The following is a 27,217-nucleotide window of genomic DNA, read 5'->3' as shown; positions in this document are numbered from 1 at the left end:
GATAAGACATAAGAAACAGAAGCAAGAGTAGGCTATTTGGACCTTCGGTCCTACTCCCCCCTTTCAATAAGATCAAGGCTGATCTGATTGTGGCCTCAAATCCACTTTACTGTCTGTATCCTATAATCCTTGACTGCCTTGTAGATCAAAAATCTCAACCTTGAATATATTCAATGGCTTAGCCTCCACTGCTCTCTGGGGTAGAGAATTCCAAAGGCTAATGACCCTTAGAGAAGAAACTCTTCCTCATCTGTGTTTTAAATGGGAAACCCCTTACTGTATTTGGAAATTGTGCCCCCTAGTTCTAGATTCCCCCAAATGGAGAAACATCCTCTTAGCAACTCTGTCAAGCCCCTCAGGATCTTAAATGTTTCTATATTCTCATTCTTTTAAACTCCAATGAGTTGGAGTTCAACCTTTCCTCATAAGACAACCCCTTCATCCTGTGAATCAATCTAGTGAACTTTCTCTGAACTGGCTCCAGAGCAAATATATCCCTCCCTATATAAGGAGACCAAAACTGTATGCAGTACACTAGGTGCAGTTTCATTAATGCCTTGTACAGTCGAAGCAACACCTCCCTACTTCTATACTCCATCAGCCTTGCAATAAAGGCCAATTAAAGATTATTATAAAGGAATCATACCTTAGCACATCTTTCGAATAAACTTCAATTAATTTTAGATTCCCACTCTTCTTGTTAAACGCCTTTATCTGCATACATTTATATAACATTGGGCATACTCAAATACAGAAATAGTCTACTCCAAAAATTGAGAATTAGAATCTGGCACTCATCGAGGATAACTTTGATTTCTGACGACAATGTCAAAGAGATGATATTGGCTTGGCTTGGTTGAACACCTCTCCTGACTTTTATTTCCATTGAAGTCAATTAGGTATGGTATTTAATGGGTTACTGAGATGACATTGCATGTTTTACACCATTGTTTAATATCATAATTACCATTATTGTGTTTGAATTGAATTCGTATCCCTACTATACAAATGGTGGTTGCAAGCAGCTTATTATAAATGCGGGGTGTAAGTGATTTCTAACTGAGGAATACATTTGGGATCACTATTTTCTAATGATTACTTTATTTTGTGATACACTTACCAACAATTTTGATGTTATTATTTTCATCAAGGAGGAAGTTTTCAATTTTTAGGTCCCTTGAGAAAACAAAAGGAAATGATTTATTTAAATGCAATCATTCCATCTGACCTTTATTTTACATTTAAACTGAGCTTGACTGAATTGTTCAATGCTCTTTGGATTTTTTTCTCTCTTGAATTCTCTGAGTTGCAAATAAGGAGCCCAAACGTCAGTGGATCTACAGTGCTGATGTATCAGAATGTTACCTCTTGGAACCTTTCTGAACTTATCAGGCTTAGGAGAAGAGTCATATTGGACTCGAAATGTTAACTCTGTTTCCTTCTTCACCCATGTGTGTTTTTCCAGCACTTTGTTTTTATTTCAGGAGAGGATTCACTTTCCTGAATTTTTTGGATAAGTTTCTGAGGCACTATGGGAACATTTCAGTCAACCAGTCATCCTACCCCTTCCCACTCCCCATTGTGGAGGAACAGGCCATACTGGAAAGCGGTTCTCAAGGATGCTGCTGCCTCTGGTACACAAGAATAAAAATAGCCCCTTTCTTGAGGGAACCAGGAAAGAGTATCCAAGTTGAGTGCCAGCCTCAGTTGGGCTCCATTCCCAAACTGGTGAAGCTCAGGCCCAAACCAAGGGTAAACTCAGCCTGGAAGCCACATCCCAAGGCCACACTCCTTCTGACAAGTAGCCTTAGCCTAAATATTTGTGGGTAGTTTATCCCAATTTGTGATGGGACCTGCACACAGAGAATTACCACCCTCTGACCCTGCCATTATATTTGAGATCAGGGTGAGGTTCCCTTATGGCTGCAAGGAATCTGTGCCACTACAGACACACCTTGGACTCCCACCAGTGCAGGAGAGGTGTCGCCAGGTTGCCTATAGCCGTCACTCCCAAGCTTGTAAGTGTGAATGATTTGCCTGCTCACTTGTATCAAGCCTGAAGCCAAATCATACAAGATCAGACCCCGGACTGGAATCCAGTACACTTACTCAAAATAGAAGCCTCATTTAGTGCCAAGTATAGTTGCCTAAGAGAAAGTGATGGAAAGCCTTCTTTGTGAAGCAAACTAAATTGGCGCAGGACCACTTCAAAATGCATTGAGTCAAATACATCAGGTGATAAGCCAGACTAGACGGGAGGGAGGGTCGGGGTGGTTGTGTGGTCTGGGGGATGGGGGCGGGTTGCGGGGGTGTTGGAGGCATGCTCCCTCACCCGAAGGATATCAATGAACCAGTTTTTTTTTTAAGCAACATCTAACAGATTGCCAGGTCATTCTTCTGCTACTGGCCACAAATTACCGAGCATATTCAATTCGTTCTCACATTTTGCATGGTGAGATTTAAACTCTCAACCACTGGGTTTGTGTCCAGCACTTTAATCACTATACTGCTTACACAATGCTGAATACAACAAAATGTTAATGTGAAATTTAGTATTGAAGTTACATTAAGCAGTGTGATCACAGTAGAAGGAACTGAAGCTAACTAATTGAAAAAGAGGTCTCTCCCTGATGCCATTGCTGGGAGGATATTCAAGGTTTTGTGCTGGATGATTATGTGCTTAGAATCATAGAATTTTACAGTACTGAAGGAAGCCACTTGGTCCATCATGCCTGTGCCTGCTCTTTAAAAGAGTTGCCCAGTTTATTCCCACACCTCAGCTTTTTATCCATTAACATGCAAATTAGCCCTCTTCAAATACATGCATAACTACTTTTTGAAAGTTTCTATGGAATCTTATTCACTACCCTTTCAGGTAGTGGGTTCCAAATTCACTGCGAGAAAACATGCATCTTCATTTCCCTCTAGTTCTTTTGTCAATGATTTTATCTGCATGATCATTGGTCACTGACCCACTTGTCAGAGGAAACAGTTTCTCCTGACTTGGTCGAATAAAATCCCTCATAAGTTTAAAAATCTCCAAAAAGTCTCCCATAATCTTCTCTGCTCTAAGGAGAACACGTCCAGCTTCTCCAATCTTCCCACACAACTGAAATCACTTATCTCTGGTAGAATCATCATTAATTATCCACATAGATCTTCTGATTTATCCATTTCTCCCTGAGTCTCCTCACTTTCTAGCCTTTCCGAGGCTTTGAAATCCACCCTAAAGTGTGGTGCCTAGAATTATACACAATCCTCAAGCTGAGGCTTAAACAGTGATTTATGAATGTTTAGAATGACTTCCTTCTTTTTGTATTCAAATACTCTCTTCACAAAGTCAAGTTTTTAATATTTATTCTTTCATGGATGAGGACATCGTTGACAAGGCCAGCATTTATTGCCCATCCCTAGTTGCCCAGAAGGTTGTGGTGAGCTGCCTTCTTGAACTTCTACAGTCAGTCAATGTGGTGTGGGTACACCCACAGTGCTGTTGGGAAGGGAGTTCTAGGATTTTCACCCAGCGATAGTGAAGGAACTATGATATAGTTTCAAGTCAGGATGGTGAGTGGCTTGGAAGGGAAATTGAAGGTGGTTGTATTTACATGCACTTGCTGCCCTTCCCCTTATAGATGGTAGAAGTTGCAGGCTTGGAAGGTGCTGTCGAAGGAGCCTTGGTGAATTGCTGCAGTGCATCTTGCTGCCACTGTGCATCAGTGGTGGAGGGAGTGCGCATTCAAGGTGATGGACAGGGTGCCAATCAAGGGGGCTGCAATGTCCTGGATGGTGTCAAGATTCTTGAATGTTGTTGGAGCTACACTGATCCAGGCAAGTGGAATATATTTTATCACACTCCTAACTTGTGCCTTGTAGATGGGGGACAGGATTTGGGGAGTCAGGAACTGAGTTACTCTTCACAGAATTCCCAGCCTCTGATCTGCTATTGTAGCCACAACATTTAAATGGCTGGTCCACCTCAGTTGCTGTCCATCTGTAGACCCCTTGATGTTGATAGTGGGGGATTCAGTGATTTTCTTTTACATTATTCATTCACGGGATGTGGGCTTTGCTGGGTGGGCCGACATTTATTGCCCATTCCTAGTTGCCCTTGAGAAGGTTGTGGTGAGCTGCCTTCTTGAACTGCTGCAGCCCATGTGATGTAGGTACACTCACAGTGCTGTTAGGAAGGGAGTTCCCAGAATTTACCCAGCGACAGTGAAATAACGGCGATATACTTACAAGTTAGGATGGTAAGTGACTTGGAGGGGAACTTCCAGGTGGTGGTGTTCCCATCTATCGGCTGCCCTTGTCCTACTAGATGGTCGTGGTCGTGGGTTTGAGAGGTGCCGTCTAAGGAGCCTTGGTGAATTCCAGCAGTGCATCTTGTAGATGAAACACACTGCTGCTACTGTACGTCGGTGGTGGAGGGAGTGAATGTTTGTGGATATGGTGCCAATCAAACGGGCTGCTTTGTCCTGGACGGTGTCCGGCAACTTGAGTGTTGTGGGAGCTGCACTCATCCAGGCAAGTGGGGAATATTCCATCACACCCCTGACTTGTGCCTTGTAGATAGTGTGCAGGCTTTGGGGAGTCAGGAGGTGAGTTACTCATTGCAGGGTTCATAGCCTCTGACCTGCTCTTGTAGCCACAGTATTTATATGGTTAGTCCAGTTCAGTTTCTGGTCAATGGTAACCCCCAGGATGTTGATAGTGGGGGACTCAGTGATGGTAATGCTATTGAATGCCAAAGGGCCATGGTTGATTTCTCTCTTGTTGGAGATGGTCATTGATTGGCATTTGTGTGGCACGAATGTTACTTGCCACTTGTCAGCCCAAGCCTCGATATTGTCCAGGTCTTGCTGCATTTGGACATGGACCGCTTCAGTATCTGAGGTGTCGCGAAGGTTCTGAACATTGTGCAATCATCAGCGAACATCCCCACTTTTAAGCTTATGATGGAAAGAAGGTCATTGATGAAGCAGCTGAAGATGGTTGGGCCGAGGACATTACCCTGAGGAACTCCTGCAGTGATGTCCTAGAGCTGAGATGATTGACCTCCAACAACCACAACCATCTTCCTTTCTGATAAGTATGAATCCAACCAGAGGAGAGTTTTCCCCCTGATTCCCATTGACTCCAGTTTTTACAGGGCTCCTTGATGCCACACTTGGTCAAATGCTGCCTTGATGTCAAGGGCAGTCACTCTCACCTCACTTCGGGTATTCATCTCTTTTGTCCATGTTTGAACCAAGGTTGTAATGAGTTGAGTGGCCCTGGCGGAACCCATACTGAGGGTCAGTGAGCATGTTATTGTTAAGCAAGTGCCCCTTGATATCACAGTTGATGACCCCTTCCACCACTTTAGTGATGATTGAGAGTAGACTGATGGGGCAGTAATTGCCTGGGTTAGGTTTGTCCTGATTTTTGTGCACAGGACATACCTGGGCAACTTTCCACATAGCCTGGTAGATGCCAGTGTTGTAGCTGTTCTGGGACAAGTCTTCAGTACTATTGCCGGAATATTGTAAAGGCCCATAACCTTTGCAGCATCCAGTGCCTTCAGCCATTTCTTGATATCATGTGGAGTGAATCAAATAGGCTGAAGACTGGCATCCCTGATGGTGGGGATTTCTGGAGGAGGCCAAGATGGATAATCCACTTGGCACTTCTGGCTGAAGATTGTTGCAAATGCTTAAGCCTTATCTTTTGCACTGATCTGCTGGGCTCCTCCACCATTGAGGATGGGGATATTTGTGGAGCCACCCCCTCCAGTGAGTTGTTTAACTGTCCACCACCATTCACGACTGGATGTGGCAGGACTGCAGAGCTTAGATTTGATCCATTGGTTGTGGGATCACTTAGCTCGGTCAATTACTTGCTGCTTATGGTGTTTGGCACACAAGTAACCCTGTGTTATAGCTTCACCAGGTTGACACCTCATTCTTAGGTATGCTGGTGCTGCTCCTGGCATGCCCTCCTGCACTCTTCATTGAACCAGGAGTAATCTCTTGGCTTGATGGTAATGGTAGAGTGGGGGATATGCCGGGCCATGAGGTTACAGATTGTGTTTGAGTACAATTCTGCTGCTGATGATGGCCCACAGCACCTCATGGATGCCCAGTCTTGAGTTGCTAGAGCTGTTCGAAATCTATTCCATTTAGCACGGTGGTAGTGCCACACAACACGATGGATGGTATCCTCAATGTGAAGGTGGGACTCTGTCTCCACAACAACTGCGCAGTGGTCACTCCTACCAATACTGTCATGGACAGATGCATGTGTCAGGCAGGCTGGTGAAGATGAGGTCAAATATGTTTTTCCCTCTTGTGGTTCCCTCACCACCAGCCACAGAACCAGTCTAGCAGCTATGTCCTTTAGGACTCGGCCAGCTCAGTCAGTAGTGGTGCTACTGAGCCATTCTTGGTGATGGACATTGAAGTCCCCCACCCAGAGTACAGTCTGCACCCTTGGCACCCTCAGTGCTTCCACCAAATGGTGTTCAACATGGAGGAGCACTGATTCATCAGCTGAGGGAGGGCGATACATGATAATCAGCAGGAGGCTTCCTTGTCCATGTTTGACCTGATGCCATGAGACTTCATGGGGTCCGGAGATGATGTTGAGGACTCCCAGGGCAACTCCCTCCCGAATGTATACTACTGTGCTGCCACCTCTGCTGGGTCTGTTCTGCCAATGGATCAGGACATACCCAGGGATCATGATGGTGGTGTCTGGGAGATTAATGCCAATGTTATGCCAATAGTTATTTGGTAGTACAGAACTTGAGTATTACTGAAAAAAGACACATGCTGTCGAAGCTTTTAGTCTTGCACTCATATGGTCATTCACAAGAATACCAAATTGTAAAGGGAACAAAAATTTATACTGTGTGAGATGAGAGTGCTGATTGGTTGGCAAGTTGACTCTGATTGGTCGAGGCATTGCCATGGAGAATGCACTAGTTAACTGATAACTGACAGTTAACTGCCAAGCTTTGATTAAATTCAAACCAGACAGTTTGACTGGCATTGGTCAAAGCATTGCCTGTGAAATGAACCAGGGAATGGCTATCACCTATTTTGTTTAGTTGACAAAGGCACAACATGTGTACATGTTTCTTAAGTCTGCAAAGGATGGGGCCCTGCGTATTAATATATGTAGCTTCTAGCATACAGAGAGTTAAGTTAAGTGAGCTACATTCCGAACCTGACTGGTCTTGAATTGGTTGTCAGTGTAGTTCTTAGCACACTCAGGATTGTTTATCAAATGTTGCCCAATTACAGAATCACATCTAATGTTGGACACTATTGCAAGCACTGGCTGGTTAGTCCTTGTGCATGTTTTCAATTTTGGTGTGCCCTTGTCCCACATCAAACAGGAAGAGGTATTTGCTGAGTTTGAACTCCTCTACTTCCAACTATCCTGCCACAAAGCAGCATACACTGAAGATGCTTAATCCTTGAAAGCATGCCTCGTTGTTCTGGCACACGCATATCAGGATTCCAAACGACTTGGCCGATTTTCACATGCAACACCCATGTCTGGTAGCATTGCAAGGCTACAAGGCCAACCCAGATACATATATCTGTAAACCCAACAAAGGAACTGGAATAGTCATTCTTAATAAGTGTGACTATATCAACAAAATGCATATCATTCTGAATGACAGATCCAAATTCATATCCATTGGACCTGCCACTCAGCATGACCAGACAGCCTTGCTTGAAAGCAAGCTAAAAGAACACTTGTTTGACTTGTGTAAGAGCAACGAGCTGCCGGTTGGTATGTATGGTAGAATTTGTCCTCACGGCTCACTGCATTTGCTTATGTATAGGCTGCCCAAGATACACAAAAGTGAGGTCCCTTTACGGCCTATCATATCTATGACTGGTTCTGCTAAACATGAATTGCATGAGTTGCTACAACCAGTTTTGGTCAAGTTTTCCACATACAAGGTGAAGGATTCCTTCACATTTGTGAAAATCATACAGGACTTGCATATCAATAGCAATGCTGTGTCCATGTACTTATTTGATATTGCTAGCCTATTCACCAATGTACCGCTCAAGGAAGCCATAGGCATTTGCACAGTGGCACTATATCTTTGCGATTTAGACCTACCGCCGTTGTCTGAATCAGTATTCATTGAACTTATGAAGTCAGCAATTCGTGCAGTTGAGTTCATTTTTAACAACACCATGTATGCCCAAATAGATGGTGTCACCATGGGATCCCTTCTAGGCCCAGCTCTCTCAGATGTCATTGCTTGGTTTCTTCAATGGAATGGCACTCAACCTTCTAACCCTTGCATAGTTCCATTTCCTGGCACTTGTGTGGTGCAAATATTACTTGCCAGCTATCAGCCCAAGCCAGAATGTTGTTCAGATCTTGCTTGATATGGACAGTGTCCCTTAAGCTTTCTCAACTGCCTTATCAATTTGCTCTGCTACCTTCATTGATTTGTGAGGAGGCTTACCCAGGTCCCTCTGTTCTTGCACCCCCTCAAAACAGTACCATTTAGACTAGCCTCTCTCCACATATGCTGTCAGACCTGCTGAGTTTTTCCAGTATTTTCTGTTTTTGTTTCAGATTTCCAGCATCGGCAGTATTTTGCTTTTACCGATTTAGATTTTATTGTCTCTAAATCTTGCTCCTCCCAAAGTGCGTTACTTCACACTTACCACATTAGGCCAGGATTTTCCCGTCGGCAATTTGGGGGTGGGCCCCGCTCGCCGACGGGAAAATGACGCGGGATGACAGCGGGAGGAACCCCGACGTCATCCCGGTCCCTTTAAATTTTCAGGAAGGCAGGCGGACAGCGAAATCAGCTGTCTGCCCGCCGACCTGTCAATGGCCAATTAAGGCCACTGACAAGATAATTAAGATTGTTAAAGACCCTGCTCATCCAACCTTAAGGTTGGCGGGCAGGCCAGGAGCCCCAGTGGGCTCCTGATAATACATGAAACCTCATCCACTGGCGGGATGAGGTTTCATGTCTGTTTTTAAAATGTTTCATAAAGTTTATGTGTTCCTTATTAACATGTCCCATTTCATGTGACATTGTTACATGAGGGGGACATGTTAATAATTTTAATATTTTTCTATTTTTGGAGTTTTTTTATCTGTCAGTAATCTCCCTGAGACAGCATTTAGTCTCAGGGAGCAGTGCGCTCTTTTGCGCGTATGCTGGAAAGATCACACTCTGACAGTTGGGGAATCCCTCCCCCCCCTGCACAGGAAGCGCATAGCACTTCCCATCGGGCAGGCCGCTGGATGGGCTTTATTGGCCCACCCACTCAAAATGGCGGCGGGCTCTGTTTTGGTGGCGGAGTTCGGCTGCCCGCCTGCCGCCGAGCCGGTGGGGCCCACCCGCCCACCAAGGGCAAAATTCTGCCCTAAATTACATCTGCTATGTATCTGCCCATTTCATCAGTCTGTCCAAATCCTCCTGAAGCCTGCTGCTATTCTGGTCACTATCACCATGTTGCCAATTTTTGTATCATCTGCAAAGTTTGAAATTGCGTGTCCTGTGCACGGTTTCAGGTCATTGATATGCAACAATAAAAGCAACAATCCTCACACTGACCCCTGGGGAGGGAAACCACACTGCATACTTCCCTCCAGTCAGAAAAACATTTGTTCTCTGCCTTCTATCTGTCAGTCAATTGCGTATCCAAGTTTTCACTGTCCCTTTAATACCATGTGCTTCTACTTTCTGAATAAATCTGTTATATGGTACGTGAACTAGTCTTAGTCATAAACAGTCAGTTTTTACAGTGTCTTTGTTGTCTAGTTTGTCTTCAGTCACTTGCTGTTCTAGCCTGATTATCTGCAGTAGTTGACATTTTGTTGAATAGTTTTGTGGGTGCAAGGATTGAGGCGTCATTTGCCTACAGATATAAATCTGGACTTTCCTGACATCTGGTGTGTTTATGTAATGAGAAAACATGGCCAGAGTGTAATGCTCGTCAGGCGGGCATGCACTCAACCAAAATGACGTTGGGCGAGCGTCCTGACATCATCGTGCACACACGCAATATTTCGGTCGGTGGGCACATGCAGGAGTCGGCAGCATGCCCGCCAACAATTAAAAGACCTGTTAAGTCCATTAAAAAGGTGATTGAATGAAATTTTTCGCTGCCTATCCAACCTTACGGCTGGCAGGCAGGTGAAAAGGCCAAGTGGCCTTTGCACTTTTTAGGAAACGTCATCCATGGGCGGGATGAGATTTCCAACAGGCATTAAAAATTAAAAATTAAAACATTTAATTAATAACATGTCCCTGGTCAAGTGACAGAATCACATGAGGGGACATGTTTTATAACATTTTAAAAATCTTTATTTTTAATGCTTTAAACTCTTTATCTCCCTGAGGCAGTGTGCCTCTCTGGGAGCTCTTCCAGCGTGCACCTGCACACATGCGTGAACTTGCACTCTCGCCCTCCCCCCTCCCCCTTACAGGCAGTGCTGAGCGCTGCCACGTGCGTTTCACGGTGGGTGGGCCTTAACTGGTCCTTCAGCATGAAATCGCGGTCCAGCCCCGATCATGGGCAGTGGTCGGCTTCCCACCCACCCCCGCTGAGCCCACCCAACGAGGGAAAAATCTTCCCCTGACTGATTTTCACTACAAGTAAAATGATAATAATGATTGACTTAGACACTGCCTTCTTTGATTGCTCAACATTACATTAATAGAACCAACTAACATATTTCACTTGTTTCAGTGACTTGTTTCAGATCAGCTCGTAATGTCAACAAGTTCCATGATCTCAATGATTGAATAACAAGTTAAGCAACCTTTGCCACTGCATCTAAACACAGTGAATAATTCTTTAGAATATCAAAGTTATTCAAACAGCAACCCTTGCAATATAACAAACTAATGTTAATTGGGTAATTATTGGACCTCCACACTTGTTGCACTCGGGCTGCTGCCAATCATGGAGGTTAAACTGAGGGGCAAAAACATGGGGCTTTCAAAGAACAGCAGTTAGTTGTGGGGCAATGACTGCTGGGGTAACAAACAATGTTCTGGTTGATCTGCTGAAAACCTAACTGTCACTTTGTTTTTCCGGTTAGGAATTTATTGATGAAATATAAAACTGCTTAATATTAATGGAATGCATCAATTTATTGTAAAAGATTTGAATTTTCTGCAGTGCCATGTCCCCAGCTGCCCTCCCAAAAGTGCAACACATGGTGGTGCACATGCGGGGAACACTTTTGGAAGAGCTTTATTTGTCAGGGTAGATTACGGTGGGTTCATTTTCAAGGGCACCATCAAGGTGAGCAATATCAGATGCTGGCCCCCACCAAGAAAAATGAATTTCAGACCATCAACATGAAATGTCCAGGAGGTGTCTGGGCTACGGGATCAGGTGGTGGGCTATGGGGAGTGGTGTGGGGCCGTGAGCACAACTCTTTTGGAGTGGAGGGAAGCACTCCTGCTCCTCTTGTTTCCATGGGAACGCTTTAAATCTTTCTTTTAAAACATACATGGCTGTGGAGACTGCTGAAAAATTCTAACAAATTATGAAGAAGGGTCCTTCAACAGGCATTAGGTCCATCATTAACATATTTAAGGGTGCTAATATCTGACTTGATGCCTGAACAATGATCCCACATATTTAACAATGGGACCAACACCTGTGCATATTAGGCACAAGCTATTCCAGTGTTTTACACCTATTATACACCCTAGGAGTGTACACAACACACACCAACATCTACCCTATTGCTGACAGTCCTGGTAGATTGATGCCATTATCAATGAAACAGAATTCAAATCTGTTATTTACCACCAGGCATTTTCTTTTTTTAAAACAAAGATTTAAAATATTTTTCTGTTACTATATTGTGTATAGCTACTGTGGAAAGGTTTTAAACTACAAAGAAAAATGATTCATCCTCAAATGTCAAATGCAGAGCATTTGGCAAATACCTCTCTTTGGATGAGAAATGGCTCATTGCAATATTACAAAATGCTGGAAAATTCACCAGATAACTGCTCTTAAATTCCCCGATTGATCTGATTTGTGTAATTTTGATGAAACATGGACAGAGAAACATTGTAGACAGCCATTTATGCAGTAGCTATTTTACGCACAGCAAAGTCCCACAAACAACAATGTGACAATAACCAGATCTGTTTTTCTGGCGATGTGGGTCGAGGGACACATTGTCCAGGGCACCAGGAAGAATTCCTCTGTTACTCTTCAAAATCGTGCCTTAGGGTCTTTTACATGCACCCAGCAGGTTAGATGGGGCCTCAGTTTAATGTCTCATCTGAAAGATGGTTTTGTAACTTACATTACAAATCCAGGCAATTACTTTTTTCAGCATGTCAAAGACTTAAAATCAGGATCATTCTGAGCTGGAGTTGTCTTATGAAGATTGATTGAGGAAACTGAGCCTGTATTCTCTAGACTTTCGAAGAATGAGAGGTGATCTCATTGAAACTTACAAAATTCTTACAGGGCGTGACAGGGTGGAGGAAGGTAAGATGTTTCCCATGGCTGGTGAGTCTAAAACCAGGGGATACAGTCTCAAAATAGGGGCTAGGCCATTTAAGACTGAGATGAGTGTCATGAAGCTATTAATGTAAATAATATTATTGGAAATTATTTTTCTTTTAAAATAGAGGGTTAGTCTGTGGGTATGTCTTAATTGGATTAAAGATAGCTAGTCTGGGTGCTTTTTCATTTTGTTGAATACAGCATTCAAAAAGAGGAGTGAAATCTGGCACCTAGATAGCAGAGACCAAGCAATGTTTTTATTATTAATAAAATTGGTACTATGAAAGGGGTTTTGTTGTTCAAAGAGGTGGAGTTCAAAGGGACTGGTGATTCCTTTGAATGTAAATTCTCATTGTGAGTGCTGGGTATAACAGATAGCAGTTGTGTGTGTGCAGGGCAGAGGCAATGTAAGATCAAAGCCTGTAAGCCTACCACTGTATCTGCAAAGTTAAAGGAACTTCATTTTGAATTTGTAAGGAGAAAATGCTTTACCTGGTGTCTGCTTAAAGCCAATGGGTTGCTGTTGCCTTAGTGGAGATTAGTTTGGGTATTTGTTAAAAGTTATGATGATAGTAATTTGTAGCTATGTATGTATATTTAACTTGTGTAAATTAATAAATGTCTCATGTAGCTTGATATAAAAACCTCTCAAGAACTGGTGGTCTGATTCCTGAATTTAGAGCTGCATCTCAAACATACCACTTAAAAATATAGGTTATAACAGTTGTTTAAAGTTTCCCTCTGGCATTTTTAAATAACTCAGCTTTACCAACTGCTGGGTCATAACAATGAGAAAGAATTTTTTCATTCAGGGTGGTGAATCTTTGGAATTCTCTACTCCAAAGGACTGTGGAAGCTCAGTCATTGAGCATGTTCAACACAGAAATTGATAGATTTCTGGAGACTAGTGACATCAAGGGATATGGGGATAGTGCGATAAAGTGGCATTGATTAGCCATGATCTAACTGAATGGCAGAGCAGGCTCAACAGGCTGAATGGCCTATTCCTATGTTAGCTTTCTGAACCTATTAGTGAGCTTTGGTTCCTTTTCTAGTTTGTGCTTACGAGCAAACTCTGCAATAAAAATACAGGTTTACAACTTGGGTGCACAAAGTACAGAGAGGAACTCTGCCCCTTGTTGTTGGAAAAAAGCAGAAAGCAGCTTGACCTTACAGATGGATTAGAGCCATTTATACTAACACAGTGCGTGTTTCATTCTCACCACCAATGTGTCCCACTGATTTATACAGAAAAAAATTCCATCAAAAAACTTACTCTAAGTGTCATAAATGAATACTTTAAGGATTATTTTCTAATTCTGCACTGCTGGCAGCATTATTGGAAATTCAGGAGTGTGTGGTGGATGATCTTACAACCATTTAAATTACTCGTGTACAGCAACTCCCAAATTTCCCTTTGGCTGGAAGGAACCAGTAAACAGTCCCTGTTGTTTAAACTTTGATGTGATAAATAGCTCTGGAGCGGAGAGGGAATGAATAACCGTGACAACAGACAGGTATGTGACAAGCAGGAGCTGACTCTAGGGATGAGCAGGAAGCAATTCCAATTCTACCTGTGTACTATCGCGTGACGATGGAGATGTTCAACTGCTGACAAGATCTGTCTGGTGTACTTTCTCACTTCTTTTTCTTCCAGCTTTTTCTTCTCGGAGATTCGATCCATAAGGTCTCCTCCCTGGCACAACTCCATTGCCATGTAGTAGGAGTTCTCGGTCTCCAGTGTTTCAAACAGTTGCACAATGTTTGGGTGCTTGATCATTTGGTGGATGCGGGGCTCTCTCTTCATGTTCTTCTGCACATAGGTGTCCTGCTTCGCTTTTTTCTTGTCAATCACTTTGATGGCTACCTGTTAAACAAATCAACTAAATCAAATTGGTGAACACTTATAGATGTTGGCTGAGCAATATGACTGCTCTGTGCCTGTTCTACAGACATAAAACAGATGTCTAAGAGTCCAATGTGGTGAGTGACATGTGTGCGCTCATTCCTTGCCAAAGGTCCACCACCCATAATGTTGTATCTAGTTGCTGAAAAAGTGTCCAGGGCCCATTTGGAGGCACTTTTAACTTTTAAGTTAAGGCCCATGATTGTTGTAGGTCCCTTTTATGAAAGTGGTTGCCCCTGGATTCTTGATTCATCCCATCATAACCTTTCTCAGCAAATCATGTCACTAACTATCAGTAAGAACCCTGCAGGAGTACTATATAAAGGGCTCATCCCACCACATAGGTTAGTTACTGGTTTGTCCTCTTAGGCTGCTGGTTAATTTCTGGGCCTTTTTGGGGTGGGCTATTTTCTGCATTCCATAAATGAATTCTGACCTTTGGAAAACAACTTTGTGTTGGTGCAGGACAGATTTAATCTGTTTTGTAAAGAGTTTTGTTCCAGCCATGCAAGGTCTGGTAGGTCCTCCTTCAGGGCTGAGGGTTAGGGGAAGCAGTGAATAAAGCAGGATAGAGCAGGAGCATCTGAATGAAGAGAGGTGGAGGAAGGCAGTGTGCAGGAGGCCATACCTACAAAGGGTCTTCAGGTAGCACTTCTCATACGCCGATATTGCCAAGGAGATGGTCATGGAGCCATGTCACCTGCTGCAGTCCCAACTGGAGCCCACAACTAGGGCATGGGCTGCACTGCTTATCACCTTGACAATTAACTATTCTGCCACGGGCTTTTCCCAGGCTGCAGCAAGTTTCATTAGTGACATATTGCAGTTTGTTGTGCCCTGCCAAAACAGGGAGGTCACTGAGCTTCTACTCAGGGAAGAGCACCTACTTCACATTCCCAATGGATAGAGTGAAGCAGGATAAGAGGGCACCAAGCTTCACCCACATTGCAGGCTTCTTCAAGATCCAAAGTACCCTAAACACTCCTCATCGCTAGCCTGGCATCTTATGGCGGGATTTTTTGCCCCCAACCGCCTCTGCGATCTTCCGGTCCCTCCGCAAGTCAATGGACTTCTGGCTGGGGCGCTGCCTCACCCGTGACAGGGCCGGAAAATCCCTGCCTTAAGTCAGTCAATAGAAGAGTGCAGGAGTTATGGAACTGCCTATGAAGGCTGGCCCCAAGCGCCAAGATAGCAGCCATCTGACATAGCTGACCATCCTACCACTGAACTCACACCTTTCTCTAGTTTCTCTCCCATCTCCCCTTATGCCCTTCCAAGCTCATCTTGCTTGTGAAATCCACCTTCTGTTCCCGCAATCCCATTCCCACTAAACTGATGACCATCCAACTTCCGTCCTGGTCCCTGTGTTAACTGATATTGTTAATTGTTCTCTTTTTTCAGGTGTTGCCCTTCTCTCCCTTAAATCTGCTTTCATCACCCCTCTCTTCAAAAGAACCCTTGACCCACCATCCTTGTAAAATACTGTCTCGTCTCCAGCCTCCCAAATCCATCCCCAACTTTCCTGGAACATCATTTTTGAATTCTTCCAGCAAGGCTTCTGCCATCGCCACAGTACCAAAATGACACTTATTAAAGTCATAACTGACATCCTGTGCGACTGTGATAAAGTTAACCTTCCCTCCTCATCCTTCTTGACCTGTTTACAGTCTTTGACATGGGTTAACCACACCATTCTTCCCCAATGTCTCTGGGGCTGCATTCACCTGGTTCATTCTTACCCATTTAATCATAGCCAGAGAATCACCATCAATTGCTTCTCTTCCTGCACCCACACCATTAACTCTGGTGATCCCCAAAAATCTTTTCTTGGCCCCTTCCTAGGCATCCCATAGGTGACTTCATCTGAAAGCAGAGTGTTAGTTTTCACATTTCCACTGACGGCACTCAGCTCCAGCTCACTACCATCTCTCTCAACTCCTCCGATGTTGTTAAATTATCAGACCGCTTACCTGAGATCCAATACTGGATGAGAAGAAATTTCATCAAATTAAACTTCAGGAATACTATAGTCTTGTCTTCGATTCCCCATTCCAAATGCCATTCCTTAGCTACCAACTCCAACCTTCTCCTTGGCAACTTTGAGAGTAAGCCAGACATTTTGTTGCCTTAGTGTCATTTTTAATCTCCAGATGAGCTTCCAACCACATATTGCACCATTTACCAAGACAGCCTACTTCTAGTTCTTAACTTCACCTGACTTCACCCCTGCCTCAGCTCATTTGCTGCTGGAATTCTCATTCATGTCTTTGTTACCTCTAGGTTTGACTATTCCAACACACTGCTGTTGGCCTCCCATACTCTACCCTCCATAAACTTGAGGTCATCCAAAACTCCTCTGCCCATGTCCTAACTTGCACTAAGTCCCATTCCCCTATCACCCATGCTCACTGACCTACATTGGCTTCTGGACAAGCAACACCTTCATTTTAACATTCTCATTTTTTTTTTAAATCCCTCCATGGCTTCATCCCTCCCTATCTCTGTATTCTCCTCCAGCCCCACAATCCTCCAACATATGTGTGCTTATCTAATTCTGGCATTTAACCATTCCTGATTTTAACTGCTCTATCATTGGTGATCGTACCTTCAGTCGCCAAGCCCTAAATGCTGAAACTCCCTCCCTAAACCGCTCTGCCTCTCTACCTCTTCCTTTAAGATACTCCTTAAAAACTACCTCTGACCAAGCTTTTGGCAATCTTATTACATATCACAGTGTCTAATTGTGTTTTTAATGCTTTAGTGAAGCTCCCTGGGACATTTTATGATGTTAAAAGCAGTAAATAAATTGTTGCTGTAATCGACCGTCATTGGCTACAATGTAAGCTGCAATGGAAACTATCACAGCAGCCAGGAGAGGATTCAACATTGTGGGCACCATTGTCATGTTCATAGAGTTGATTACTTGGTCCTTGTTGGACAGAATGTTCTCCATGCTCTGTGTGAAGCTTTGATACAAGTTGGAGTTGGACTCGTCCATGGTCTGAGTTATTGTGCACTTAGTATCCAAAAGTCCTTTTTACTAAAACAAAAATAAAAATACCTGGAAAAACTCAGCAAGTCTGACAGCATCTGCGGAGAGGAACACAGTTAACGTTTCGAGTCCGTATGACTCTTCAACAGAACTAAGTAAAGGTAAACTAAGTAAACTAATTCTTTTTTACTACTTTGTTCGATATAGTAATTAGCTGTTGTTTAGCTAAGTTACACCAACAGCTCACTGAACAGAACAAGTTAGATTCATAACTAGGGTAAGGCAAGCTGGGAGCCATTTTACCTACTCATAAAATTTTGGTACCTAACTGCATCTCTTAATACGATATTAAGAAACACAAGCTCTGTATAATAAGTCAGAACTTCTGGAACACTTACATATCACAAGGTAGAAATTTGTGGTGGGCAGTTACACAAAAAAGGGCTAGATAGCTTTGGTCCACTCTTATTCACCCCACCTAATATTAATTTCCATGATGCGGGTAGGAAATTAGTCATAGTCCATGAGAAATTGTAGGCATCTCTTTTGATTAGAGAGAGACAATTGGTTAATTAGCTTGAGGGGCAATAGTCCGCATCAAGCAAGGGGCAGGTGAGGAGGCAGATTCCAAGTCTACCTCAGCTGGAATGGGAATAGTGCTGATGGTGTTACTCTGAACCACATGTTAGCCAACTAGCTAACTGAGCTAACCAGCCACTTTCCATATAATGCAACTGACTATTAAGTGCAAGTGGGACGAGATTGGGGCTGCCAATGTGACTTTCGTAGTACCACCAAGCTGAATTTCTTCCCCAAGATATATTTATTGCTAATTACAGTGTTGTCAGGCTGCAGGCGTGACACATGGATGATGGAGCCAGGAGTGGAGCAAATTGGATTAGTGCGAAGGCAGGGCCTATGCTGTGGCGTAAAGTGTACACATACGTGATAGCCACCCACTTTTAAATTCAGTGTTCACTTTGTTAATGACCAACTCAGCGCAAAGCTGGGTCCAACCTGCCTTGTTTAACTTCTGGGCTTCACAGAATGGCCTCTGTGACTGACTGCCATGTGATGTGTTGTCACATCCAGCAAGTGAGGAGGTACCATGGCTCTTGGTAGACAGGGAGCAAGTCCACGCAGCAGCAAAGCAGGAAGTACTGATCAATCTCAGAGATAAGATGCATAAATGGCGATTTTAATCTTGAAGAAGCACAGCAGTAAGAAAATGGATCACAAATGCTGCCTAACCTGAATAAGCAGCATGCAACAGTTCTTAGCCAAGTGTAAACTAAGGAAATTATTGAAGTTTCCAGTGTCTGCCTTTTTTTTAAAAAACAGTAAAATCACATATAAAGGCCACGTAAAAATATTAAATTACAGTCAGGAGATAGGGAGGTTGGAAGAGGATTGGAAGAGAATTAATCACTTAAAATGACTAAATGTAATTACATTATACAATCTTGGTATTTTATCACTTTTTGGATGATAATATTGTTGACTATACAAACAGTGCCCCAAAATATTTCATAAAATCTCATTTTGTCTCATGTTGTATGTGCCTGCATGCCATTGTAATGTAAAGGTGCTCGGTAGAGCAAGTGTTAATGTTGGACTGGAGAATTGCACCACCCATGGTAGGATCTATAGGGCTGAATTTTCCCCCTGTCGGTGGGGGGAAGTTGATGGGCGGGCACGCTTCTGATCGGTGCCCCCGATTGGAGGCGCGGTGCCATTTTACGTGGGCGGGCCAATTAAAGCACACCCAACGTGACGTCCGCACAGAAGCGCTATGCGCTCCCTGTGCAGGCAGGGGAGGAATCCCAAAATCGAGACTGCGCTCTTTTGCGCATGCGCACAAAAGAGCGCATTCATCTCCCTGAGGCTAAGTGCAGCCTCAGGGAGATCATCTGTAAATGTAAAAAAGACAAAAATAGAAAAATAAAATTTCCCTTACATGTCCCCTCATGTGACAATGTCACATGAGTTGGGACATATCCATAATTTTTACACAATCTTTATTAAAAATTTTTAAAGCCTACATGAAACCCCATCCCGCCCGTGGATGAGGTTTCATGTTTATTCTCGTTCCTGCCGGGGTTCCTGGCCTGCCCGTCAACCTTATGGTTGGACAGGCAGGTCCTTTAATTACTTAATTGACCCTGTCAATGGCCTCAATTGGCCATTGACAGGTCGGCAGGAACGCAGCTGATTTGGTTGCGCTCCCGCCTTCCTGAAAACATCAGGAGATCCCCCCTGACGTCACCGCGCATCATTTTACGTGTCGGCGAGCGGGCCCCGCCCCGCCCGCCGACTCGTAAAATTCTGCCCATAGAGTCACATGGTAATAGACTGGGAGAACAGTCCAGAAGGGGCCTGCATGGAGACAGCAGCATCATGCATGACAGTAACTGGGATCTGTACATAGTTAAGAGTTAACAATAATGTGTTCAGAGTGTTCATGTTTAAACATACAAGTCTCAGGATCTCATCATTGAGACATCAAATGAACCCAAAAAACAACATTTGATTCTTCTACATCTGTGTTTTATGAAAATGTACAATCTGACAATTTTATCAGGAGCTAAGCAGCTATTCTTAAAACTACAGTTACCATGGAGATTATTCGTAATATAAAACAGAAGCATAATCAGGATTCAACCCATCATATCTGTGAGTTCTCTGTCAGAGGTTTCCTTTGAATCCTATTCCTCTGCCCTTTTTTAAAACATTTTTTTTCCTTTTTAAGATGGTTATAGATTCTGTTTCCAACAAAATTTCTTGTAGCATTCAATGTCTTTACAGCTCTCTGCATCAAAAAAAAATCCCAATCCTTTCTTTAGTTCTTCTGGTGATGATAAATTATATTTTCTAGTTACTGACTCATAGACCAATGGAAATAATTACCCCCTATTTACCTCCTCAAAATTCTTCATAATTCAGGACATATCTGTCAGATCTCCTCCTAACCTTCTTTGTTCGAATGAAAAGGACCCTGTTTCGCAAATCTTTCTTCACAGCTTTAATTGCTGTATCATTTTAATGAACCTTTTGGATCCTCTCCATGGACTTGACAACTTTCCTAAAGTAAGGTTCCCAAACTGGACAAAATGGGGATGAATTCCCATGGGGAGAGGGGGTAGTTCTTGGAACTTCCATGGAAAAGCTACAAACCCTCAGGGGGACTGTAAGTATAGCATTTACACCAATTTTCTGGTGTTTCTGGGGCTCTTCTGCTTAGATCGTAAGACTTTGCTTTGTTTCCAACTGTTGGCTGTTTCTAGAACACTGCCCTCTGTAATTTTCTACCAGAGTTTGAAATTATAATGCAGGCTGACATTCCAAAGTTACAAACACTGACGGGGGGTGGTGGGGGGTGAGGGGTGGGGGGGGGGGGGGGGGGGGGGGGGGGGGGGGGCTGCATTGTTGGAGAATCTATCCCTTGGATAATACAATGAACCAAGGCACCCATTTGAACAGGCATTCATAAACCCAAGAACTACCCAAAGAAGAGCAAAAGGCTCACTTTATCAGTATTTCTCCTTTATTTAATGTTGCCTGAAAGCAGAATCATCATTCATCCACCTTAATATAATATTGTCACTACACTGCAAAGGTAATCAATTGAGTGAATTGAAGATATTTTGATGTGACAGCATTGGGCTGAATCTTGCTGGAGAGGGGTATCTCGCAATAGGCACCATTAGACAGACCTTTTCCTGCAACATTGAATTTGCACCTTGATCCAGACCATTGTATTATCAAAAGACCTATAAAAAGCCATCGGTCTTCAATATTTTTAATTTTTCTGTTGAGTGTTCACCCTTCCAGCTTGTGAAGTGCTTTGACATGTTCTTTTATTTGTAGATCATCATATGTATTTTACTGAACAAAACTTTAGTCAAATTAAAAGCTTGTATGGTGTTGAGAGGCACTCTTAAAAAAAACAATTAGCATGCTTATACTGTAAATTGTACACTGTAAGCACTTTAAAGCAGAAGAGGGTCAAGCAGAAGAGGAGCAAGATGTCTTCTGAAATGGAATGAGGTGGAATCAATGATAATGGCCAGCAGTAGTGGCAGTCCTCTTGATCTGATATGGAGACTTAAAAGGGAAGGAATGGGCGAGTGGTTAAATAATCTGAGGCTATGTGCTTTAAGTCCAACAATGTCTGCTGGTTCCTTCTGAGAACTGGCATGAAGATTTGTAAAGGCAGAGTTAGAGAGGTCCAAGGGCCAACAATTAAAATGGAAGATTGGTGCATAGTCCAAAGCAGTACCAGCAAGCATCGGCTCCATCCAGGAACACATATAACTATCTGAAAGGGGAGACCAAAGGCAATCTGGGAGAAAAAAAGTGGGAGAGGACGGGAGATGGGCAGGTGGTGGGAAGCCAGTCAACCAAGGCAATGAGATAATGGCAACAGAAGGGTAAAGGACCTGGTATGCTGTTGAAAATGGAGTAGCGTACAAGTCATAGGGCTTATTTTAATTATTTGTCTATATGTGACGTGAGCGATGTAGAAGCCAAGATTTCATTTCTATTCCTCCAGCAAGCTGTGCTTGCCAAACAGCTGCTTCACTGCAGCTCACCAGTTCTGAGAAGATTGGGAAAGCAACTGACTCCCATTGTGAGCCGGCTGACAGTTGCCAGGGAGGGATGGGGAGTTAATCCAAGAATGTGGAAGAAGAGGGCCTTGGATGAGCTGACCTTGGATGAGCTGGCAGAGGTCCAGATTTTTTCTTGTGGGCCCCGGGGAACACTTTAGCACTCCTGAGCTACGAATGAGGAACTTGAATTCAATGTATTGGGCGAATGGGAGATAAAGAGGGTCAACAAGAACATAGCCAATCAATAAGTGGGACTTTGTGTGAGTTAGGATGCAGATAGCAGAATTCTGATTGAGTTAATGTTTGTCTATGGTGGAGCTAAGGTGGCCTAGCTGAAGTTGACAATAATGCACATGGGGATTTTAGTGAGGCGGAGTGAGGTAATAATGAAAGTGGGCAAGGGAATGTAGACAGAACTACTCGGAGATATGATACTGGGTTTAAAGCTTTGCTTGGTTCCAACAGGATGCCAAGGATGTATCCTACACAAGCAGTTGGGCAAAGAGGTGGAATTAAGAGAGCACTGCTGGTTATTAAATAGGACAGTAGCAGTCGGAGAAATAATTAGTTCATCAGAACCTAGGCATGGATTTTCTGCAGGGATTTCCCCCGGTTGTCCCGCAGTAAACCAGCAGAAACTGGCGCAAGTGGTTGTTTCCTTGGAGTTCTTAGCATCTTCTGCTGAAGTTATGGCAGAAAATGAAGTGTGAAAATTCTACCCGCCGATGTCAAACAAGAGGTAAAAGAGAAAAAAATGGGGTAATCCTGGAGTCAAGATTGGTGGTAGAGAAACAAAAGTTATGATCTCCGTAGAGACTGTTAACATTTAAAGAGAAATTTGAACACCCAGTTATTTACTGAAAGAATGAAGCCACAAGTTTCCACAGTTTAAATAAATGAAATTTACTTTATAAGAATCAAGTAAAGCAAATGCTACAAAATAACCATGGTCTTAGGTAATTAACTAAAATTTCATATCGAAAAGCGCAATAAAACAACCACAGATATTATAGACTAAAACCCGCAATGGAACCTTCCTTTTCCAATATGACTCCCTGGGTCTTTGGCTACTTATCAGATTCTTGAAGCTTATTCACTTTCCTAGGAGCAATGCGAAACGTTCTCACGGCTGCCTTGTAAGGTCTGAGACTTTTCAGCTTAAACCCGAGTTTCACTTGCAATTCTTGTGCAGTGACTTTGACAGAAAATTAGAAACACCTTGGTTTCCAATAGCTCTGTTCTCTTGATCCACAGATGCTTTACAGATCCTGGCAAACTTTCTCTCTCTGCCTGATTCCAAGCTGAACTGCTTGTTTTCATTATGAGGGTTTCTTCTTCCAACTCCGAGCTAGGCAAATCTTCCAACCTCTTTTTTCCTCGCAAACTGTGTCCCCAAACTGAGTATGAGCTCCAACCCACATTCTGAGTGGTGAACTATAACATTAGTATATTCTCTGCTTCAAGTGCAGGTCTGGCTAACATTTATCTCTTTTGTTCCCTTGACTCAGTGAGCTGCAAACTACACAAGACCAAAGCTGCAAATGCCTCTGCCTGCTTCTGTGAGCAGAAATCCACAATGATAATTAAAACAAAAGAACCTCCCTAACCCTCACAAACCCACCTTCATGGCAATGTGGCATACCTGGGATGTTTTAAACAGAAATGTAAACTAGTCAGCTTTTACCTTCAAACCCCTCCCCCCCCCACTTTGATTCTGGGGTTCAGATGAATAATGTTAGTCTCTAATGGAGCTAAAGGCCCTTTCTCCAGATTCCCTGGTTCCACAAAGAACTCCCTTGTTTACAAAAGGTGTCTTTAGCTTCTTTGATCTGGGAACAACATGAATAATCCAAGCAATAGTTCATCCATTGTTTAAGTTTTCCTTTTGTTTGCAAAAATATACTTCATTCATAAATTATCTAAAAGAACATTACAAAGCATATCAAAATGGTCATTACAGAAGGTGCAATGATGTTCAACTTTTCTAAATAGCTAAGTTTTCTCCCTTCTAACTCTAAAATTATTAAACAAACACAGGTTACTACTATTGAAACTAATTACCTCAGATCTATTTGAATTGCACTTACTTCAGGTTTGGTTATCAGTGTCTCAATCTGATGTTTCCATTTATCTTGCATTTAACACTAATTCCTAAAGCTAAAAGTTATACCTCCAAAACACATGAATGATAAATCAAGATATTCACAACAAAGTGGATATCATCAGCATGCATATAAATGCTGATGCTCATGAATGATATTGAAATGAGGTAGGGTGTAGACAAGGAATGAAATAGGATGGAGACTTTAGTATTATTATTTCTGCAAGCATGACATGGGAACACCTATTATTGTGGATGAATTTAAAATACATGGTGGAAAGGATGAATACATCAAATAGGCCAGGTTAGACTCATATTCTTATGATGCACAGTACTTACCAAAGAGCAAAATTTCTAGCAATGGAATATTTAAGTAGAAATGGCGTTTTATCAGAATGGTGTACTCAATGTGGAAGGCAAGAAACCCTAGAAAATGGTTTGCGCCCATTTTTAAGCAGGAGCTGAATGGCAGTATCAGCTGCTGCACCTAAACTGATGGGTGGAAGGATTATGTGATATTGGGTCTTTTACTTCAGAAGGCAACCATGGCACTGCTGGCACCAGTTGCACCCCCAAGAAAAAGTTCCCAGTCACAAGAGGAATGAAACTGTTGGCCCAAGTCTACAGTGAATTGGGTCCAGGGGGATGGGTGTCAATAATTGGAAAAGGGGGAAATTGAGCAACGGAAGTTAGTGGTCCACAGATTTAATGTGAATCTAGGAGGAGCGCTCATGCACCTTCTAGGTTTATATTCAGTTGGGCTTAAAAACTCACCTTTGAGTTTCTTCTGGTCCTTCTAAAGAGTGCTACTTAGGTCACTGTAGAGTCAAAAACAACTGTTGGAAGGGTTCTGTGCATTGGCTTCAGGACACCACTTTGCACATTTTAAATGTGACTATTCTATTTTCAGACACCCCATATGGAGCACAGGACCTAACGCCCGAACATACTGTTATTGTTTTTATGCCTAAAAAAGTGAAGCCCAATGCCAATTTTTAATAAAAAATAAATCATATGAGAAATTAGATGAAGGAGGGGATTGAATGACCAGCAGCAGTAACATTGACACTGACATTCAATGGCATTACCATAGCTGAATCCCCCACTATCAATGTCCTGTGGGTTACCATTGCTCAGAAACTGAACTGGACTGATCATACAAACACTGTGTTTATAACAGCAGGTCAGAGGCTAAGAATCCTGCAGAGAGTAACTCATCTCCTGACTTCCCAGAACCTGTCCGCCATCTACAAGGCACAAGTCAGGAGTGTAATGGAACACTCTCCACTTGCCTGGATGAGTGCAGCTCCAACAACACTCAAGAAGCTGGACGCCATCCAGGACAAAGCAGCCTGCTTTATTGGCTCCCCAATCATCAACTTAAACATTCACTCCTTCCACCACCAATGCACAGTAGCAGTAGTGTGTACCATCTACAAATTATTCTGCAGCAACTCACCAAGGCTCTTTCAACAACACTTTCCAAATCTACGACCTCCACCACCTAGAAGAATAAAGGCAGCAGATGCATGGGAACACCACCACTTGCAAGCCACACACCATCCTGACTTGGAAATATATCGCCATTCCTTCACTGTCGCTGGGTCAAAATCCTGGAACTCCCTTCCTAACAGCACTGTGGGTGTACCTATGCCACATGGACTGCAGCGATTTAAGAAGGCAGCGGGATGAGAAATATGTGCTGGTCTAGCTAGCAATGCCCACATCCCATGAAAGAGTAAATTAACACAAAAAAAATAACAAGAGTAACAGGCATAACAATGCATTTCAAAAATTGATCATCACCAATTTTGGAATGAAACGCTCACAGGAAATGTAAACCCTCTTGTTTATTTGAATATGGGGCCCGCGTGGTGTCACTTGTTACCCAAGGAGAAAAACATGGAGGAAATATGCAGAATAATAGTGAACCTGAACAGAAATCAGTCCAGTGCTTCCTATGCAATGTCAGATAGTAACAAGTGTGCCGCAGGCTGGCCCGTAATGAAGCTGATTGGATTTTCACAGAGGCACGATCATTGACAGTCCATAGGTCTCATTAAGAGTTGGTTCTTCAGTAAAAATGATAAGCAGAAAAGTTCAGCATAAATGGAATATAAGGCAGAGTAACGCGAGAAAAGCAAACACATGAATTTTAGTTAGCAGGAGTGAAAATATTAAACAGTGATGAATTCCATCACAGTCGACTTTTCGCCTCACTCCAGATCTCAGATCCTATTTTGAGGTAACAATAATTTTCATATGGGCTCATTAACTTTGTTCTTCTGTGTTGAACTCGAATTGCTTTCATCTGCTTTCTATTTAAACAAATTACCTCAATCAATTAGGATAAGATTCTGGGCTTACCCTCTAATGTACTTATCGTTTGTCATCTATTAATCAGGAGCCAAGCGCAGTTCATGGATCTGTCTTTACCTTTTCCCCCGTTGGAACGTGCAGCCCTTCCATCACCTTGGCAAAGGAACCTTTGTTGATCATCTTACCCACCAGGTAATTCCCAACCCGCTTTGTGTGAGAGAAACTTTTCACCAGGTCCTGTGGTAAGGCAACAAAACACTCCGGCACTTCAGAGTCCTTGCTCGCTTCATCCCACACCGTCAGCACACGCTCCACTTCGCCCGTTTCTAGCAGGACGTCTTCTGGAGCTGTTCTAACCTCTGCAGGCATCGCTGGGGTAGAGAGGGTGAACAGAGCAGCTCCCACTTAACTGTGCTTTGTGCACATCACCCGGAGAATGAACACAGAGCCCATTATCACTGGAGTCCTCCCTGACAGATTACCTCCCAGTTAATGATTTGCATCGAGGCATACTGGTCTCCTCAAGCACAACGATGGCATGGATAATTAACCAAGCTGACATCCACTGTTGTCAGTCATTCTCCCAGCCCATCAACAAAGGATATTCAATCCCACCGTGGAGATTATACGAGAAACTTTGACACAGACAGATTTAGGACTGATGGTCTGGTTTGTAGTGGAGCAATTGTGCAGAGTGGGTCCGAACCATCCATTGATTATAACAATGAGATCGCTTCAAGAAATACGAGTAGAGTCAGCTGTGAAAGCAGACTT

The 27,217-nt window shown here is 43.1% G+C and overlaps 1 protein-coding gene across 1 annotated transcript in view; it reads right to left on the bottom strand.

Annotated features, from left to right (window-relative positions):
- LOC144681135 (hormonally up-regulated neu tumor-associated kinase) overlaps positions 1-26,812 on the bottom strand; it is a 70,216-nt gene extending 43,404 nt beyond the window's left edge. The window contains exons 1-3 of the mRNA XM_078542863.1: positions 26,561-26,812; positions 14,090-14,382; positions 1,121-1,176 (exon numbers count right to left, since the gene is read on the bottom strand). Coding sequence (XP_078398989.1) covers positions 1,121-1,176; positions 14,090-14,382; positions 26,561-26,812 — 601 coding nt within the window. The remainder of the gene's footprint in view (positions 1-1,120; positions 1,177-14,089; positions 14,383-26,560) is intronic.
- Between the last annotated feature and the right edge of the window lie 405 nt (positions 26,813-27,217).

The sequence above is a fragment of the Cetorhinus maximus genome, chromosome 5 (genome assembly GCF_964194155.1).
Source record: "Cetorhinus maximus chromosome 5, sCetMax3.hap1.1, whole genome shotgun sequence".
In the NCBI taxonomy this organism is placed as follows: domain Eukaryota; kingdom Metazoa; phylum Chordata; class Chondrichthyes; order Lamniformes; family Cetorhinidae; genus Cetorhinus; species Cetorhinus maximus.
Note: the sequence above shows the minus strand (reverse complement) of the source record. Positions and strands in the feature narration are given on the sequence as shown.